The 21,377-nt window shown below is 43.2% G+C and overlaps 1 protein-coding gene across 1 annotated transcript in view; it reads right to left on the reverse strand.

The window, feature by feature from the left end:
- PRKCQ (protein kinase C theta) overlaps positions 1-20,692 on the reverse strand; it is a 44,401-nt gene extending 23,709 nt beyond the window's left edge. Inside the window, exons 1-12 of the mRNA XM_009478123.2 lie at positions 20,545-20,692; positions 19,269-19,394; positions 14,071-14,270; positions 12,175-12,235; positions 10,446-10,608; positions 9,815-9,846; positions 9,634-9,719; positions 8,475-8,604; positions 7,666-7,775; positions 5,860-5,983; positions 3,674-3,849; positions 1,009-1,182 (exon numbers count right to left, since the gene is read on the reverse strand). Of these exons, the coding sequence (XP_009476398.2) occupies positions 1,009-1,182; positions 3,674-3,849; positions 5,860-5,983; positions 7,666-7,775; positions 8,475-8,604; positions 9,634-9,719; positions 9,815-9,846; positions 10,446-10,608; positions 12,175-12,235; positions 14,071-14,270; positions 19,269-19,386 (1,374 nt within the window). The 5' untranslated portion in view covers positions 19,387-19,394; positions 20,545-20,692. The remainder of the gene's footprint in view (positions 1-1,008; positions 1,183-3,673; positions 3,850-5,859; positions 5,984-7,665; positions 7,776-8,474; positions 8,605-9,633; positions 9,720-9,814; positions 9,847-10,445; positions 10,609-12,174; positions 12,236-14,070; positions 14,271-19,268; positions 19,395-20,544) is intronic.
- Positions 20,693-21,377: the final 685 nt, after the last annotated feature.

Raw genomic sequence — 21,377 nt, forward strand, 5'->3', positions numbered from 1 at the left:
GGGCTTAGTGTCACATCACCTACGGCAGTTCACAAATGTTCCCTCTTATAAATTTAATCTGTCTTTAAACAGGTGCCACATCCCATGGGTGACTGGGATATACCACAGGGGTTATATTTGTTTCCCCTGACCCTGCAGAAGCAGCAAGCTTCTTGCTGAGCAGGTCCTAAACTCACAATGAGCAGTATTTTGTATCACGAAATCCTGAGACTGAGCGGGGACTGGGAGCATCCTAACAAAACCCTGAACAAGCAGCCTTGAGAGAGTGATGTTCCTCTGAATTTGAGCTTTGGGATAACAAACACCTCTCAGACCTCTCCGGAGTGGTTTGGGTAGGTTGGACAGACAAGACAATCTCTCAAATTTCCTTCCATCATTTTTTTCTATGCCTTCTGTGTTCTTCAGTGTTAATATGATTGGTTGTGGCTGTAGAAAAGGCTCTGGAAACCTAATCAGTTGGTAGTTCATTGCCATGAACTGCAGCCTTCACCACCAGTGGTCCTGCATGAACTGGGAAAAGCCTGATGCAATTTAACAGTAACTGGGGGCAAAGGAGGTTCCCAAGTGAATGACAGCATGTTTATTCTCCATAACCAGAGTTTCTTGAGTTTGCTCTGATCCAGGCTAGTCACTGCAGCATACCGCTTCATGGTCCAAGAGGTTCAGATAACACCAGTGTGGGCACATCTGCACCCTGGCTGTGGATGTGGCCTTTGCACGTCCTCAGCCCAGGGTACCAAGACACAGATTTTAATGGGTCTCTGCATAGCCACCTCAATCAGTCTTGGATGCCATAATCCTCAAATGCACCCCCCATGTTAATGTGAGGAAGGCAGATGACACCTAGAGCCATTTCCCAAGTGGTTAACCTGAAGATCCCTTCCCTTAGCACCACCTCATATCCAAACTATTCCCTAACATCTAGGAGACTTAAGCACTTCACGGAGTATCTGTATCTCAGCAAAGCATCCTCAGTGTGTGGAGGAAGGTGACAGATCCTTGTCTTACCTTGGTCTGGAACGTACAGAAGACATGAGTCAGGAATGGGTGCTCCCAAGCTAAGGAGAGGACTCTCTTCTCCACCATCGTACATTCAACATCATCATCCATCAGCACCACATCCTTCTTCAGGGCTTTCACAGCGAAATACTGATCTGTACTCTTCAGTTCAGCAAGGAACACCTAGGGTGGGAACAACTGCTCAGAAAGAGTGATGCTCTTCTCTCAGAGCTGGCAACACAGCCATGTGAGGATGGGAGCTGAGCTCTGGGGAATTCACTATGGTAGGCCTTAAAAAAGCTGGTGTTTAAGGCCTAGTTCTGCCATTAAGACTTTGCAGACTTTGAGTTTGTTCCCCGTACCCAGAATAGTTTTATGAAGCTGAACCCCAGGGAAGGATAAGAAGGTCTTGGTGATTACAAGAGCAGGGGCTACACACCTGTATGGACAAGACATGTCAGAGCGCCAAACACTTCTGATAACAGAAACCATCTTTATGCAAATGCTCATGAGACACATTTCCTGTTTTCTGACTTCAAATAACAAAACATAGAATATTGCTTTGTCAACATGTGAAATGCAAATGCCCTGCACCAGATCCTCAGCAGGTGTAGACTGATGTCCACCAGTAGATAGACTGATCTATATCAGATGTGACTTTCTCCCCTTCCTCCCAGTTAGCAGGAGGCCTGAGCAAACAGGCTGGGTTCCTCGTGCTTTTGCAGGACTTCTTCTCTGAGAAGAGCAAAACACATCACAGAGGAGTTAGGACCTCTGTCTATTTCTATGGGCAGGGAAAATGCGAAGTGGAGCAGCAGAGAAGGGTTTTTTAAAGACCAGGCAGCAAAAAAGTCTCCGCTGGAAGGCAGTGCTGGTCCTGATCTTTATGCTAACAGCCTGTCGACACTGTTTCCCATAGACTGAATAAATACGTAAGATTCATCAAAGAGGTCTTTGAAGTTCTCTACCAGACACTATTTACTGAGTAAGCTCAGACACGTTTTAGCCCTGACAAAAGTTTTATTTACCCTTTTGGCTACTGCTGCATTTCACTTTGTAGCACTAGACAGAAAATAGAGCCTAGAGCCTCCCTCTGTCTCTGCAGTGAATGACCAGAAATGCTAACAGTGCTGATGCTGCAGCCACTCTTTTTACCCCCATTTTTGTGCAGGGCAGTGCTCTCCTGGGGAAACTGGGGAACGCGGTACATTTGTGACTTGTGCTATGACTTCCAAGGTGCAGGTAGGCAATGCTAGACCTCACGCAGAGGGGGCTTCTTCATGGGTCTGGCCCTCAGCCTCCCTGGTCCATGCAGAGCGGGAGAGACCCCTCGGGCACTGAGTTCTGCACACCCTGTCTATGGGGAAGTGAATCTTGCTCCAAGCACATAAGGGCACCAGGAGCAACACCTACACAGGAAACTTGTGGGTGATGTTTGTTGCAGAAGGGCATGAAATAGCCCATCCGCTCCACACCCACATGGTGCACTGAAGAGAGATGCAGATGCTTGCAGGAGAGTCCATGTTAACAGAGGAGGCTGAAGAGAGGTACAGACTCTGCTTCAATGGAGGTAGTTCAAGACTTGACTAGACAAACACCTGAGCAACCTCATCTGATTAGAGCTGTTTTGAGCAGCAGGTTGGATTAGATGACCTCCAGAGGTCACTTCCTTCCAACGTAAATGTATCTATGACATCTATGCTCTTGAGTCCATGTTAGTCTGGGCTGTGGATTTTGGGGTATTCTGGCTTAGCTCTAACTGAGATGCCTCAGCTCTGCTTCCCATGCAAACTGTAGATATGCCAAGTATTTTCAAGTATGGAAAGCCAACACAGCAAATATTTCACCCGTTTAAGAATTGGCTGCAGCAATTGCTCCAGCTCACTTAGCAGGCAAAAAGCAGCCCTTCTTTAAGGCACAGTTTCCACCTTGGAAAGATGTGGGATCTGAGCAATGTGATACATAATGATACTCGTTCTCCTTATTGGTTGTGAAAATACAATGGTGAGTTCCTCTGAAATTGCTTCATGCAGCTCTGCACTGGCACTGAATAACACGAGTCCCCTTCCGGGGACATCTGCAAGAAGGAAGAACAATCCACAATTCATCAAGATTAATGAATCCACTGAAAACAGGTGGTTCTTGTTTCAAAAGCACAAATTCTTGGCTGTTGCAAAATTTGCTTTACGCTCCAGCACAGATCGGAGCTGGGAAAGAGCAGTTAGCATTCCCAGCTTGGGTCCTGCTGCTCTGGAGAGGGGAGGTGATCCACACTCAACTTTTCAGTTAATGCTTCTGCCTCCCTCCGAGCTAAGTTGGCAGGAATAGCTGCATGAACGGGGACAGCACAGAGATCTTTCCCACCAGCTCTCTGTGGATGCCCAGGCCCTGTCAACATGCACAGAAGGGGAAGTTGCAGCTTTACTTGGCTGCTTTCCTCTCCTGTCATGGGCACTCAAGAGACAGCAAACTAACAGGGTAGAGGGAAGGGCAAGGAATATCTTTGTCTTAGGCAAGGAGAAGACTGAGTTCAAGACTCAGCCATGCCAGAGCAAGGGTTCTTTGAGGGCTTGGAGATGTTTTTTCCTAAGTGACCCTCAAACCACATGCTATTTAGTGCCATAACAAGCAATATGCAGATCTATGCAGTAGCGTCTAGTCCCCTCATGCTTACCTTGCCAAAACTGCCCTTCCCCAGCATCTTGTGCAGGACAAAATCTTCAATGGTTAGTTTTAGCTGCACGTGGTGCTCTTCCTGCTCCTGGGGCTGTTCTCCCAAATCCGACTCTATTAGAGACTCCCCCTTCACTGTGCCCTCCACGGGGGTCTCCCAGGAGATGCCCTGTGGCTCTGCAACACACATCAAAACATTCACATAAACCTCTGGAAATGAGCAGAAAATCCCCAGAACACTTACAGGTATTGAGTTTAGAGTTTTAAAATGGTATTTAAAATAAATGGTGATGTAGTGGCCACATCTACTAAGTATACTGGCTTTGCTCCCACATTGCTTTCTCTCTAGAGGAAATTTTACTCCAGCGTAACTCCACCTTCTTCAGTGGCATTACTCCCACTTTAGAAACTCCTTCATCTGTCTTTCTGTTTTATGGCAGCAAAACATGACCAAAACCTTCATTTCTGGCCAGCTGAGTTCTTCATTCCCTCTTGCTGGCTGCTGTTACAATGTGGTCCCATTTTTTTGAGGCCTTTTCAAGACCCTTGGCAAAGCTAGCATGTGAAAAGATGGGACAGCATTTTCATATTGGGTCCCTGCTCTGGATGTGAAGCTCTGATCAAGTACTCCAGCTGTCCTGGAGTAGAACTACTCAGTTTCTTCAATAGTCCATTCACTTAGATCTACGTGAACTTCTAGCGATTCAGTCCCGTACTGGATTTATCCCATGCACTCAAGTGCACATTTTCTGTACTGTCCTAGATTGCAAGAACACTACTCAGCAGACAAAGAGACCCACAGGTAAACCAGATTTGCAACCATTTGGGGCTTTACTGATTTACATCAGCATAGCCAGTTCTACTTGTAGAAAAGAAAGAAAATAAGCACAGATTGGGACATCATTTATTTCCCCTTGGGGGCCAAAGGGCACTGTCCCCTTAGCTCAGATGGTACCAAAACCAGCCTTTGAGGCTTGGTAGCCTTGTGCTGCACAGTATCAAACCGAGAGCACTGGTATAATGTGGCTCTGCCATGCTTTAACTGGTGCCTTCTGACATTTTGCTCTAGGTCCAGTTTCCAGGTTAGTATCTCCACACAGGGCAGTATTAACTTGCATTGAAAAAATGGATGATGGCGGGGTCTGGGGTCTCAGCTTGACCTTTGATTAGGGTTGGAGCTGAGGACCCACTGTCCCAGTCCTTGCTAGCTTTAAGTATTGATTCACTTGTACTCTTCTTTTTTCCCCTCCCCTTTCTGAATTTTAAAGCTTGTGGGAGGCAGAAAAGCACTGTGTTAGTGCCATCATAGGTCTGCTGCAGTTACAGTACAGTTCTTGGAGAGGTACCATGAACCATGAAGCTGGAGGGATCCTGGAATGGCCTTTTACGTGGGCCACATGGGTCTAACGAAAATGGTGACATTTTTGCTCCTAATATCCAGAGTTATGTGACTCAAGCACAAAGCAGACAAACAAGGGATCTCCCCAGGAGACTGTAATTTTTGTTTTAGGCCACTAAGCCCCCAGTGGCTTTGTCCAAGGTCTGTTAATCAGTGCTCTTCCTGATCTCTCATTCACCCTCCTAAATGACTGCTCTTGTAGCACAGAGGGCCGTGACAGCTAGATCAGCTCCTGGGTTAATGAAGTGGGGATCTGTCAATAGTTTTCAAAGTTACTGGATGTCAACCCCCACCCAAAAATATGAAATCAGAAAGGGAATTGGCTATGGTGATCAGAAAGACTCCCCATCTCCTGTTTAGAACTTGGTTTCTCTTTAAAATTCTCAGATTTTACAGTCTCCGAGTCCCACGAAGGGAATAAACACATTGTTGCCAGTGGAGGTATGAGGTGTGCTCAAGCACAGGGTCAGAAAGAGAGTTTAGGGGTTAGCTGAATGAGTGGTGGTTGGTGTCTCGTCACCAGAGGTTGGAATGGCACGGGGAAGTGCACGTTTACAGAAAGGAAAGGAACCAGACTGAGATCTAGGGTATCTGTCATGCCCAAGTGATGTGGCTGGGAAGAGTTCTTGATATCCTGGGATGAGAAAGGGCATGTCTTGCTCTAGGCTGGAAAGATTCATGAAAGATTCAATGGCTAATAAATTCCCCATCCTTGTCACCTCCACTTAACCATGTGCGAACCAAAAAATTAACAAAGCCTGCTATCCCATACCACTGGGGGAAACTACCTTTTTTTCCTGTTGTAGATGCTGGCAATGCCTGAAGCGGTGTTACCTCCTTCACAGGAATTGGGAAGCCAATTTCAAGAGGTCCATCCCTGGAGATCTGTTCAGTGTCACGCTGACTGCGAGCCTGGATTACAGAAAACAGCAAATTACTTTTGAGCCAAATGTCATGTTCTGAGTTTATGGACTCTGTGGCTTCTTGAGTGTGACTGTCACAGAAGCCAAGATCTAGAAGAGGTCTTTGCTTATGAGAAGAGCATCTCTGTACCTAACATTTAGGGGTTTGGTAACCTCGAGGAACCCACAGCCTTCTGTAAGATGTGTGTAGGTGTTAACAGGTCTTTGTACTGCCAATATAGAGAGCCCTTATTTTGCACAGGGGTCTGAGTCCCTGACTATCCACACAAATGGCATTTTAATTCACAACCTCCTTCCTAGTAGTTGTCTTTGAAAAGAAATCTGGAAAAATACTAGAGGCTGGAACATGCTGCAGTGTTATCCCTGTACAGTGTCTGGGTGTCACTCTGAAGGACTCCTTGCACCAGGATGTTGCAGAAGGTAAGTTTGTCTGGATTCAAGGGTAATGAGACAAAAGCACAAAAGATAAATCCTCTGAGGGCTACTAAACACTAAGACTTCACCTATGGCTCAAGAAGTCCCCAAAGCCTAAATTTCTGGAGATTAGAAGAGTATTTTGGAGAAAGTATCTAATGTTTTCCCTCTTCACCTCTCAATGGTGACTCCAAGTATACAGTGCAAGGAACTGTAGAGAGACAGAAGGTAGAAAACAGAGAAGAAAGAGCAGAAAAAACTCCCCTTTGGAGGTTTGGCAGCACTATTTATCACATAAAGGTGAGAAATATGCAGAGCTAAACCTAGTAGATAGCCCCTCAGGAAGGCATAGATGGAAAAACACCTGCTGTAGGGATGAAGATGTTGCCTTGGGATACCTGAGTAACCTAAATATGGAGGACTAGGTACCTATGGATTTTGTCCCTCTCTGAGGTTACTCAAGAGCTGAGAGGCATCCTAACAATCCTGATTTTGAATGAGAATCTCTAAATTCTTTTATGGTTTGGGGCTTGTGACAAGCTATTTTTCCTTATTTTAATTCAGTTTTCTGTGTTCATACAGTGTTGTTTATATAACAGTAGTATCTAGATCCTCTCCCCAAGGTCGAGATCTCATCATGAGAGTCCATGCTCTGGGGAGTTTCATCCAAACAGATCAGAGAGTCACAGAACAAATTGCTAAGTCACAAGCATGGAGCAAGGTAGTGACAGCAAAAGGACCCAAACCAAGTTCCTCTGACTTTGTCTTGGGCCCTGTTACACAACCTCAGTTATGAACATAATGTAACTACAACCGTATTGAATCAGAGCAAGAGTCCATCCAGGTCGTGTCCCGTCTGCAACGGGGGTCAAGCAGACACCAGGTAAAGATAGAAGAGTGCAGACATGCAAAGTCATCTACTCAGAATATTCTCTCTATCTCCAGAGATATGCAGCTCAGAGATTTCCTGATTCAAAGGCAGTGTTTTTCTATTAAAATTAATAATTTTATTATTCCTGAATGGATTTTTCTTCTATGAACACTGGAGATTGTCACTTGAATCCATGAAAACTTTCAGCCTCCACAAAGTGGTGAGATGAGCTTCACTACCTATTCCATGAAGGACCCATTTCCTAGTCTTTACTTTGAACTTGCTACCCACAGTGCTCCAGCCAAAGCCCTTATTTCTTGTACTGAAACAAACTTTGAACAATTGATCCTCCTTTCTCCAGGTCACTCAAGGCTTAAAGTATTTACCTGCTGGGTGCTCTCTATCATTGCCAGAGCTTCAGCCATTAGTTTCTGGTTAACTCCACAAAGGTTTGCTACTTTTGTCTGGCACTTGTGATGGACATTCATGCCGCATGCTGAAAGAAAGAACATGAGGTGTCAGGCCAACAAAGGATAGTCAGGCTGTAAAGCGTTTGACATCAGGTTGGGCAGGAATATGTGCTGCTGTTGGCCAAGGGCAGAGATCAACCACGTAAGCAGCTCAAAGCTTGGGCACCATTTATGTCTCATGAGATGGCACTCAGGTCATTTTTTGGTTCCTTATGGAGACAAAGTTTTTTTATATCTTATTCTGGGCAAAAGGTTGCATTTCCAAATCCATCAGCCTTTGCAGCTACAGCCTACCAAAAGTCACCAGTCTATCAGCTCAGAGATAATCCATAATCACAGAACAGGATCTCCCCATTGGTATAGGATTATGAAGATGGTGAAGTGTCTTGGGTCTGACTGATAGTGGAAATAGAGCATGCAAGTTGATACTTGAAGTGATTTTGGAAGATCAGCAGTGTCTCTGAGATGTTCTTTGCCTCTCTGGAAAGTGACTCTTCAGCCTCGTGGACCACATATCTTTCTGTATACAGACAGTTGTTGTCCTCCTTGAAGAATGATCTTCCTTGAAGGATGGTCCTCTTGATCATTCCTTCACCACCCTGGATGCAATCTCATACAGGTCTTGAGAAGTGTGATAAATGAGATTTGGCTCTTCAGACTGCAACCCTCTAAAGGCAGTGGCCCACTCCCATGCTCAGCTCGTGCCACATACATCAGGGACTCACCATCACACTTCAGTCCTTGCCGTGCAAGGCCCCAGAGCAGCGTGCCGCAGTGCTCACAGAAAGTCGGGCTCTTGTAGTTGTAGACTTTGAAGCGGTGAGGCATGTCAATCTTGAACCGCTCTTTATGGAACTGCAAGAGAAAAGCCGTGTTGGCAATTCACTCCTCTCCACATCAGCTCTGTATGGAAAACCAACAGCCCCCAGGCTTGTACCACAGAAGTTGGGAGGTCTACTGCCTTTTCAGTATGACCACCAAGAAGAAACCATCTATAACTATCATTCAGATATACAAAGGTAAATTTTGATACATAATATCTGTACAATTCAGTGGGAATTGTGTAATTTAATCCCTGGGCTTGATTTATCTGACCAGACAACTTGCACCTCAGCTATGCGCCCAGATTCCCTTAATGCTCAATGGAAAAACAGGGGTACTTCTAAAAATTTGTTGTCGTGAATCACTCTTTGGAAGAGCCTATTTTTCTTCTTTTAGTTTATAGGGAGTCAAAGGTGATTACAAAGTTGGATACCTCTACCCTGGAGATGTCAGAAGACAGGTGAGATGAATCTCATTTCTAAAGACTGTAAAAGGAGAACAGAAGCCAGGGTAGGACTGGAAGGAAATAGAAGCTGTGGGACACAATTAGGAAAAAGGGAATAGTCTTATCAAGAGTTTAAGTTCCACTTTTGCCCACCAAAAAAGAAGGTTTATTATAAACTGATATGAGAAAAATAAAATAAATAATAGTGGAGATGCTAGATCTTCCACTGACTGGAAATCTCAGATAACACAGAGTGGGATGTTAAAGTACTGCTCTGAAAATTCAGTGTGACATCCTGCCTAACATCATGTAGTGAAGAATTTCCTCCAGTAAATCTCCACCTCATGTCCACAACTTCCTTCTGAGCTGTACTTCATACATTAGAAAAATGTCAGTCCTGACTCAGCAACTGCTTATTCAGCTGCTGCATTTGAGTAAATCAGAAGTAGGAGGTAAATGAAACCACCAGGAACGCAAAAACCAAAGGGCACAGATCAGATCACACAGCCTTTAGTTCAGTAGCACCTTTTGCTTCATCAGAAGTTGTTTTACAGCAATGCAGGACAGATCTGAATGGCGCCCAAGTTTTTTAAAAGCAACCAAATAATAATACATACCATTGTTTCTCTGCTATTGATTGCTGATCCTGTACACTTGGCTATTACTTTATCAATGCACTTCTTATGAATGGCAGCATTACATTCTGAAAGAACAAGTGCGTCATGGTGTTAATAAAAAAATTCCTTAGGAAAGGATCAAGTAAATAATGATAGTAACAAAATCAAAAAAGTTTCTTACGTCTGCATTGATAGCCTTGTTTATTCAGACCCCTGAAATAATCAGAGAAATAGTTAATTCTGAATTTTCTGAAAGCCTCAACAGAAGAAAGGAGAGCAACATTTATGAAAGAAACAGAATAAAATAGCTTTGCTTTTTATCAGTCTTTATAGAGCTTCTCTAATCTAAATATCTTCATTCAATCTGACTGTGGAGTGATTCTCTGTGGTTTTCACAGTCTTTTCAGCACATATTCACGTTGTGAATTTCACAATATCCAAATAGCAAACTAGGCTGATGAGACATGTCTGTGCATTTGGCCAAAGACAAAAATATTTATAAAAATAAACAAAAATGAAGGGAATTTTCACAGTTGGAATTACAACTGTGAACCACATCCTTGAAGTGATGCAGGAAGTCTACAGATAAGATGCCAAGGGTCCAGTCCTGCTGTCTACTGACAGCAGGAGCACAGATATCCACTGGAGAATCATTGAATCATAGAATCATTTATGTTGGAAAAGACCTTTAAGATCATTGAGTCCAACCGTAAACCTAACACTGCCAAGTGCACCACTAACTGTGTCCCTAAGCACCACATCTACGCAACTCAGGTTAAAAAGAGAAGATGCATAGGTTTATTTTCATTTACCATACAAACTCATGACAGACAGAGCAGAAGGTGGGTTGTGGAAAGAAGGTGGCTGTGAACTCGTGACACTTGACATTATGGATTTTGGCCTGTTTGATGGCTCCCCTGCGCTGGTGCAAGGAGAAAAAGCCTTCAGTCTCACAGTCAGCCAGGTCCTTTGCATCTGGGGGGAAAGGAAACAGAAGGTTTATTAGGGTACCCTGTCCTGATCAGGCGCCTTGATAAAATGCAGCTGCCAAAACACTAAGTGACTGAAGCTAATGATTCACTCATGGAAATTAATATTTTTAAGAAATACCGTTTTCTGAAACCTACACAAGGCTTGTTTGGATGTTTTTTTATCTACCATTTCTACAAAGACACTAAAATGACTTTAAACTTGGGAATCTGAGCTCCCTTGAATCTTCATGATGCTGTTGTATCCTTTATGTGTGCACGTACGTGTGTGTGAGCAAGAACATATGTATGTTCCTAGGATATTCTTTTTCATATTTTTGCATGCCAACAATTGCTTTGCTGTTTGCTGTGTCCATGCCATTATTCCCAGGTCACATTTAAACATTTCAGAACAGCAAACAAGCCAATTCTGACTACACATGCATATACACATGTGCACATATATATATGTGCTTGTGTCTACAAATCTAGATATGCACACAATATCTCACTGTCAATCTCTCTTTTGTTTTACTCATGCATTACACAGCAAGTTACGGAAGTATTCTGTGGAAACTGGCCCCCTGTGTGATCCGATGCTGATCTTGCTATTTGTAATACAAACACAATTTACATTTTCTATGCTTTGGCCTCTCTGATACCTTACAACATACAAGGAGGTAACAATAGTCTATTCTATATTAAAGGTAGGAATGGATGAAGAAAAAAATCAGTATGGACATTCTATTAGCTGTTTTCAGTGCTTCTATGTTTCTGTAAATGAAAGGTCCTTCTAGATATCTACACCTTACAGCTTCACCCCACGTCTGTGAAAGGCAGCAAGAACTTTGGCATCAATGACAGGAGAATAAGACTGAGCATTTGGATTGCAACCCACTCTTTTCAGCAAAGCAAAATGCATTTCTCACGGGCATTGAACTCTGCAGGTGGGATTTGGTTCCCAGTGAAGACACATAAACGATGGTGTCCCCCCTGTCCAGGGTGACTAAGCTGCTGCCACATCCCTGGAGGTCTAGCTGGAGCAGGCAATGGAGCCCAGTGAGTGACTCAGCTCACCTTGCAGCAGAAACCTGCATTTGATCACATGAATCGCTCTCTAGGTTCTTTTCCTGTCTTGCCTAGATTGCTCTTGATCTTAAAAGCCCAAGTAACAAGTATACTTAGGTGTTTTCAACCGTAAGTTGTATCCCAACCTTTACATCTGCACTATAATGCACACCACGGCACATTACATGCATACATACAAGTAGAATGATCTCAGAGGGAGCTGGCTCCTTATGTATCTATTCTGTCTTAGCATAATGAGAAAATCTACCATTTTGGTGGTAAAACGGCCAAAAATCTGCCTTGCAAATCACAGAAGAACAGTCAATCTTCATCCCCACCATACAATAGAAATTGCTTTTCTGGAGTGTTCGTTTCAAACTGTTATGACAGTTCCTATGAATAAATCAGTAATAACATAGGCACTGCTTTCAGTGAAGACACCATGTCTGCCCCACATAACCAGAACTCACATCTATCAATTAACAAAATTAACAAAATCACTTGCCACTTATTTCCAGGAAGTATCTTGCATTCATCAGCATTCGGCCTTGAGGTTTCAGTTCTAGCTGGTTGAGATAAGTGAAAAACAAGAAAAAAAGACCAGTGCAATCATTAAAGAGTCATTCAAAGAAGCAACAATCATTTCAGATGACTCAAACTATCTCCTTTTCCCAGTGGGAATTGATGAATGCCAATGAGCACTAATTTTTGGGTTGCTCATACCTGTGCGGGGCAACAAGGCAGGGTAGAAGCAACTATAGAGAGAGGAGGCTAGACCACCTCTTATCAAACTCTTGGGGCGGCATAATAGAAGAGATAAATGTGACTAAACCATTTAAGCTGTAGGTAGGTTTTTAGATACCAGCTCAGGACCAGCACTTTCTATAGAGAAAACCACTAGTTCCCAGTGGATCCTGCAAGGGGGAAGTGGGAGAACCTCAAAAAAAACAGCTAACTTAAGACAGGTACCTAAAAGATGCTGCAATCTTTTAGACATTTGGTTCTGCAAGTCTAACTTCCATTACGGTCAATATGAGTGATGCCACAAGTTTACTCAGGCATTTTTTGGGCTTTCCCACTGGACCTGGAAATTCCCACTTGTCTGAGCCTCCATCCATAGCTGCCTTTGTAAATCTGAATCCACTTGCCTAGGAATAAGACGACCTATATTCAAGGATTTCTTCAGCCAGACAACCGCAACAGTGCCTTTGCACCCACCTCCAGCACGGCCTGAGCAAGGTTACCTCTCTACCTTCCAGGTGAAACAGAGTCCATGCACAGAAAAATGAGAAAAATGTTAATCTTTCTTCTCATGACCCTTGCAGGATGAGATATTTGGGACCACCCCGCCAGGTGGTAACTTGTATTGGGGAGTAAGGGGGGAGATCTCAGGAGCTGCTACCAGGCTGGGACACAACAGGACCAGGGTCTCCCAACTCCACTTGACCTCGGGTCTGTTACCCTTGCTGCAGACAAGCAGTACCCCAGACCATGTGCCCCCTCCCCTCCTCACCAGACTACTGCCTCCCATGGCTTTGAAGTCTGGGGTTGGAGTCATGCCAAGCAGACCCTTTTGGTTTTCAATTCCATCTCTAAGTATCTCAATCCCTTCCAAGTTATGTGTTAAATGTGAAAATCTCTACCAAATCTTGCCCTTAGGTCTGCTAAGTGACAAAGGCCTTTTTGACTTTTCTACTCTCTGTTTAATCCAAGCAGCTTAGCCTGAGAACTGGCATGAGAAATAAAACAAAACAAAAAAATTCCAGGAAATCAGTTTCCCTCCAAATGTTTTTCCACTTTATTGTTATTCATGGCATGTCTACCGAATATTACATGTTAGAGACTATTATCAAGAACTTTCTTGCTTGGAATACCAGGGAACACAACCTTACATTTAGCATCCTTATGAAGACTGTTACTTCAAATTTACTCCACTATAACTCCAATGATTTTAAAGGAGTTCCTCTCACATAACTCTGAAGTCAGGCAGCTGTGAATCGGTTACTTGATATTAGATTAAATTTTTAAAGCTGTTTCCCCAGAGCACATAAAATAATTCACATTTAGCCACTCATATTACCATTCGTTCCCAACAGGTTTCCTAAGCAAAGATTAATACGTGGGCATGGCTCACCTGAACCAGAATCCTTGCTAACAGAGGGCATATGTTTCAATATAACAGCAGCAGGTAATATAAATGTGCCGTGCTCTTTTTTTCTGATATGCATGGAAAACTTTCCTTCAAGTCATACCCAAGTAGACTCAAAACATTATTCCTTGGATGGCAGCCAGTTCCTGCTGCCCTGCTCTTTACAGTCACAGGCTGGCACGGACACAAGGAAGTCCTCTACCCCACAGCAACTCCCCATCACATCCTGCAAGAGGAGATAACGATGCTCACCCATATCTCTGTCTTCCCATTGCTCTTTTTGCACCTCTCCGCCAGCACCTTGAGTTCCACCGTGGTCTCTGAAACCATTTCGGCACTTTTGTCCTTGACGACGATGTGCATGACCCTGCCGTTGTTGATGTGGGCATCGAAAGTGCTGTTCCAGGGTGGGTACATGGTGGGCTTCTTCTGCACGTACACTTGGCCATTTTCTGTCAACAAGAAGTGGTTTGGATCGACTGGACTTGCTTCTCATCTGCACTAAGGCCACCACTCTACAGTGGTGAGACAGATCTGTGTTATTTACCCACTTTGAGATCTCTCTCCAGGCAGGGTGTGTAATGGATCATGTTAGAGTGTCTTACAAGGTTACCATGTGAAGTGAAACCTAGGATGGGATTCATCTCACTTTAGGTGTCTACAATTTGTATGCTCATATCTGAGCTGTCTGAACATTGGGTCCATTCAGAGCCAGTGAAGCGAATATGAACAATAAAAATCAATGGAGTTAGGGTGTATTAATTTGACAAATCTACCTCAGAAAAGATAATTTCCACCCTTGACTCCATTAACTCTATTGAGTAGACTTCAAATACAGAGACTGACACCATAGATACCCACTTCTAATCAGGTGAATCTCATCACAGATAATCAGCTACATGTATCATCTGTCCCACAGCAATGAAAAATGAAACAGGTTTGCTTCAATCCCCCCAAAAGCTGAATGCACTTTATGATTAAGATTCAGCTGGAGCGCACGTCCAGTCAGATGCTACATCTCAGCTAACTCAGGGATGTTAATATATGAACTGTCTTGCAGACTTGCAACAATATCCACAGTGGTGTAGAGTTTTCAACCTAGCAAACTTTTCCTGCACCTCTTCCTCATGCATTAATGCACGTGCTGGAGAAAAATTTTTCCCTAGATGGGAGGACTAATTCCTCCACTCAGCTTTCATTTACACACCTTCAGGATGGGTTAAAACTGGTAAACAAGATCCAAAGTTATTGGAGGCAGGAGAGAAGGAGAAAAAAGTAAACAGTGACTCCTGATTGTGTAATATTAATCTCCAGAAATGAGAGAATGTTTATTGGGGAGAGAACAAATATCAGGGCTGTGAGATTATAACAAGAATCTCCCTTCACCACCCCATACACTGGTTTCCTATGAAAGGAGAAACAACTGCCACAGCCACTAGATAGATCTGGGTTGAGAAAGTACCTTCCTGAGGAGAGGCATGCAGGATCCTGCAACCAATACTGACTTGCCGAAATTTCATCCCACGACCCAACACCTGGCTCTCACAAAGCGGTTTTGCACTTGGTTTGATCACATAAACTTGATTAAAGCTGCAGTCTGCTCTGACCATCAGCACGGGTCTGCATTGCAAGACTGAGTGGAGATCATTCCTGCAGCGTAAAATCACTTCTCACACTTGTCCTGCCCGGTATGACAAGTGGTTGTGCAGCTAAATCTTAGGTTCAAATTCATTTTCCCCAAAGTTTACAGCACCTCAATCTAAGGTGAATCCAACTGTATCAGTTAAGTGAGGTGGACTTTTCACACATGCAGATTTAGGCACTCAAATACTGAGCTCATTGCCTGCAGGCTTAACTCGTTTCCATCAAGCTTGCAAATATATATTCAATGCACTCTTTCAACAAAAGCAGACAAAATGAGACATAAAAATGAGACATAAACTTCCCAGCATCACAGAGAACAGAAATCTCAGTAAGGATCATTACTTCTTTGCCAAATCAGTGAAACTCCATGGATGTGAAACAGCACTTGCAAAACAAGTGCTTTCGTTTGCATTGCTCTCCAAAACATATGGCTTAAATAAACAGACCCTGGAATGTGAATGAACTGGCCAATATATGGGATCAGACAGTCACCCCCGGCGCATCCCCGCTGACGTCTGTGGAATTCTGCCAGGGATTAATCTAACCCTGGGTTCCTGAAAAAATAAAATAACATCTGTGTTTCCTGGGCAGCAGCTTCCACTGTAGCTGGGAGCACTTTTCCTGGAGGCTTGCTGAGTTCAAACATGGAGCAGGATGTTTCATGAAGCAAATGTCACCAAGACAGGTGGTAAAATGGCACCGAGCCAGGTGGTTGGTGAAGGCAGAAGCCATTTTTAAAGGGCAGATTTTTTAATACCTCAGAGGCGCCTATGATCTCTGAAATGGTTTGTCTTTAGTAACAAATTGCTGTAACACTTCTAACTACATTGAGGCAGGTTTGGGGGTTTTTTTGGGTTGGGGTTTTTTTTTTTTTCAAAGATTATATCATAATATACCAGGATCCCTTTTACAAAATGAACAAGTGGTAAAAAAAAAAAAAAAAGGCTGCCCAGTATCTTTCCTGAGCTTCTGAAATTTCTTAGGGTGCCCTTGTTGTGACACCCTTGTGACCACAGATGATGTGCATTAATCCCAGACCCTTGGGGTCCTCTGTCCCAATGACTTATTCATCTCAGGTGGTGGACAAGGGACAGCCTTTGGCATGAACCCAAAGGTAGATTCAAGCTCCCTTTTTGGAGGAATTAAACACATCTATCATCAACCAATGCTCCGTTTTCAAAAAAAGACACACACCCCCAAAAGAAAACCCCATATCCTCATGCTTTGCTAATGCTACACGTGTTCTATATATATCCGATCTGTAATAGGACATTGCAAAAGTCAGAGCAGAGTCATCTACTAAAACAGTTCCAGCACAGAGCTTGCAGGGGTTTGGGACTGGATCTATCCTGGATTCAGCTCTGGGTTTAGGCACGTCCTGCCCTACGTTCTGCACTCACCACTATATAGCAATCATTTGCCCTGAAGAAATCTTAATGGCCATGTGTCAGAGCACAAGGCTGGGAGTCAGGTTTGTTTGCATCTTTTATCAGCTTTGCAGCTGATTCACTTCTGCTCCATAGACATGTCACTTTAGCCAAAATCTGCATATCAGGGCATCAATATAAATTTTTATTTTAATCCCATTACCACTGAGTAGCAAGCTCTTTGTGAAACCAGGCAACCAGAGAGCAAACTATGATCAAAAAAATCACAAAGCGGGGATGCAGCTATTTCAAATATACTCAGCTAATGTTTGTCCTCAGACCTTCATTGCCTTTTGCCTTCTCGAAGCCTGTTTGAGCGTGACAGCTCCTTGGGATAGTCATGTTGAGAGCATCTCTTGCATTTAGAGTCAGGCTCATCTCACTGAACATCAGATGTGTACCTCTGAGTGGACTGTCTAAATTGCTCTTGGAGTCAATGGAGAGTAGTGGGCTTTTCTAGCGTGTGATTCATCAGACCCATTATGGATGTCTTGCTCAGGATGAGATGAATCCCACCACAGAAATCCCTGTTTGTTCCCTTGGGCTATAATATGAAGACAGCTGACTTGCTCAGACATCAATATCCTTCCAGAAGACTGGAATAGGGGAGATGGATCCCACCATGGCCTCATCTTGTCTTAGTCACCTTAAGGTAAGGTTAGCTATCTACACGTTTAGACACCCTTCACCAGCAGGCAGATTAACACCAGCCAGGGTGATTCAACCTACCCTAAGAAGGGATTCTGAGATGAATCAATCTCAGGGGTTTCCTGCTGCTGTCACTGACATCATGAGAAGCCCCTCTGGCTGCCCCACCATACTCTGAGCAACTGCTAGACGAGTGCAATTACACCCCAGCAAACAGAAATCTTCTAATAGAAGGACATAATTTTTCCTATATTCAGTCTTCACTGATGGAGAAAATTTCCCCCATACACACTTAATTATTTCTTGTTGGTAGAGGTACTTATTATTATTATTATTTATATCATCATCATCATCATTATCATCTCCCAGGAGCACAAAAATTGTATCCCTTAGTTAGAACATTTTTGTTTGTTAGACACCAGAAAACGCTTTCAGCCCTGTGTGAGATGAATAAATGTAGGTCTGTGCTGACCAAATTGGTTTTATTCACTTTTGAACTGACAAGAGACTTCAATTTGAGTGATGGCTTTCAAAGGCCTCATTAACAGCCAAGCCCCGCACAGAGCTGACATAGGACATATTTTCAGTAAAAAGTGAGATCTTAGGGATATCTTGTCATGCAGTATTTTCTTTCCCTTTGAATTTACCAGTCACCACCACATCTTCGAGATTCATCTAAATGATTCTCGAATAATCATCATAATAATATTTAGATAATATTTACATAATAAATCTAAATAATTTAAGCCAAGACAAAGTTCAATGTGATAAATGCTGACTCTTTTTTAAAAAACAAATAAACAGGCAAACAAAAAATGAAACAATGAATTGTTTTAAAATTCTAAAATTTCTTTTTTTAAAAACTATAACATCCTCTAGAGGTTAGAGTAATGGTGTTTCTGAAGGTATAAAAAGGTATTTTTGAGTTGACTTAATTTTTAAAAGAATCACAGCAATCAAGTTAGCAATTTATCAAAGATTTAACATAAATAACAGCCAGTATGAGGAATTCCCTAACACCGAAGCTCTTGATCTTCATGATTCTTGAAAAGCAGAACTGAAGAACTTTTCATCCTCTCACTGGGACTATTTTCATGCATAAAACATATAAGAAATCTTTTCCCAATGAGGACTCATCAATGTTGTTCAATCAGGAAAAGTGTGCAACAATCCATACATCCAGACACAGGAACAGCTTAGCAGGAGGTTTCACTTTCAAACATTTTACATAGTACAGCAATTACACAGAGAAATTAACTCTCTCTGCAAAGACTGGGGCTGTTTGAGAGCTTTTTTTTTTTTTAAATGGTGGAAGTTGCTGGACCTGTCAGTTCCTCAAAAAAATGTGATAAACAAAGACAGCCCTCCCAGGATACTTCTAGGACACCCAGATTTCATCTGTCCGGAGTCCCACTGACAAACCAACAGCTACTCATATAAAAGTGAAACCAAATACAGCTCAGCTCGTCTGCTCTATCACACGCTGGGACCTGTAATTCAGTTGATAATAACCTCAAACTGAAGACATAGACTTGTTAAGCATCATTGTAAAATCAGATTGTCTTGCAGGCCATGCCAAACCCGAACTTGTACTGTGCCGAGACACAAAAGGCCCTTCACAAACCTTTATAAAGATATACCAATGTGCTTTCTACACATCAGTAATGACACAGTAATGGACACACATGTCTTATAAAAGCTCACATGCATATTTAACATCTCCCCACTTACCTGACTCCACAGCTTCTTTAACCATCACAGCACAGTAAGGGTTAATCACCTCCCCCTGGGATGGCAGGTAAGGGCCACTGTCGTAGTTGGATAAACCAATACGCAGAAAGGGAGACATGACAAGTCCTGTGTCAAACAAAAGACAGGCGATATTTGGGAAGAGTCTAAAAATTCCCTCGGTTTTAACCAGCCTCTTATCTCCGTCAGACAGGGGTACGCCGGCCGTTAGTCATCCATCCAGCTGGAGACTCTCTGACTTCCTCCACTGTCTAGCAAGACGATGGACTGACCAAGTGCTACTTAACGTGTGTAAGGTAGCGTAACTCGGCTGTCAGCTTAACCACGTAGCTAAACTCATCGCAGGGCTGGAAAGACCCGCAACAGCAGCCTTGAGTACTAGTGTCTTGACGCCAGCTGTCAGGAACAAGAATGACAATACACAGAAGCCAAATCGAGACTTTCTTGGCTGAGATAACCTCTACTGTAATTTATGTTGAATCACACGCTCAAGAACCAGAATGCTATGAGAATAGAAAGGGTTTCGGGAATACCAGGCTGTTGGAAGCCTGCAAGCTGAACATGAAACTGTGAAGTAACTGCATACTATTTATATACAGCATGGAAATGATCTCAGGCATTCAGCTGCCTGGGTGCTGACCTGTATTCATAAGTGAAGCTACAAAGAGAAAATTCAGCTCATATGAACCACACTGTGTAGAGAATGGAGGAAAAAAAAATGGATCTCAGGATAATTTTAAGCAGCTGAAAACAGAAACATATAAAATCAAGATGCCAGGAAACACAACAAAGCCTTTGGGTTGGTCTTCTCTGTAGGCTCTTTCAGAGCTTCCAGAGAGAAGATTTAGTGAAACCAGAAATTATGAACTGCTATAGCTGGTGCCCATCATTGTGCCATCTGGGCCCAAGGAGTGGGATTTACCACCCAACTTTTGTGTCAACTTCTGAGCTTGTCATTCCTGGCTCCCTTTCTAGTCAATGGGGAGCAAGAGGCACTTTGAACTCAGCTGCAGAGCTCTATGTCTTGGACCACCAAAGTTAAAAGACCTGAGTCCTATCACCAGCTGTTACTTGTCAAATATATTGACAACAATATATTGTTCAACTACAACAGCAAAAAGTTGAACAACTCATGGTGTGGGATGTAGCCCAAATCTCTTCTCCTTTTTACACATAAAATGCTCTATCCCAAGGGCAGCTTCTCTAGCCTCACACAGAAAAAGATCCAGATTCTTTGCTGGGAATGGCATTTTCTTACCTGTAATAGTATTTTCCTGACAGACAACTTCAGTCTCTGGCAAGAGAGGCCTCTCTTTTCATCACAGTTGTGGACAACATGGAAAGGATTTTCTCAGCTGAAAGAATTAGGATAACTGCTCCTCTAGCTTGGCTGACTTTAAAACTTGGACTCTCTGTTCAAGGAGACAGGAGGCAAGACCATCAAGGACAGAGGAAAATTTGAGAAACCGAGACATATCTCTTTGCTTGAGTGTCTTCTCTCTTACCCAGCAGCATGGAGCGATGAGTTTCCATCAGCCCCCTATGCACAAGTCTAGGATGACTGTAAAACTCAGAACAAGTTTCTGTTATTGCATAGCCAGGTCACAGCACGTTGTTGTTTTGCTTGTGTCTGGGATATGGTGAGATCTTCTCCTTCTTCCTGTTTTATAAAATGAAGACAAAGAGCTGCAGTTAGCAGTGGGGCTGAAACACCAACTGTTCTGGTCTGAATATTCACAAGTACTGACCACTTGCACTGCAACACTTTCTGACACATTGGCAAACAGATGGCCCATGCAGCCAGTTGCAGCTATTCTCTGATAAAGATTTCGGCACTGGAGGATTCCCAGGAGGTTTCCCTAAATTTGTTACCCTACATAAGGCTGATCTATACAATGGACAGTGTAGGAAGACTCTCCTTCCTGTTTGAGCTGCTGGGTACGTTAGCTAACAACCAGGCTGAGTTTTCAGGTAAACAGTGAAGACTCATAGACCCTCTCGGATACTGCGCTTACAAGAGAAGAAAACCATTAGGTTTCTGGGGAAGACAGGAGAGGACAGAAAGAGAGAAAAAAATCCTGTGACTCATGT

This window comes from Pelecanus crispus, chromosome 1, assembly GCF_030463565.1.
Source record: "Pelecanus crispus isolate bPelCri1 chromosome 1, bPelCri1.pri, whole genome shotgun sequence".
Classification (NCBI taxonomy): Eukaryota; Metazoa; Chordata; class Aves; order Pelecaniformes; family Pelecanidae; genus Pelecanus; species Pelecanus crispus.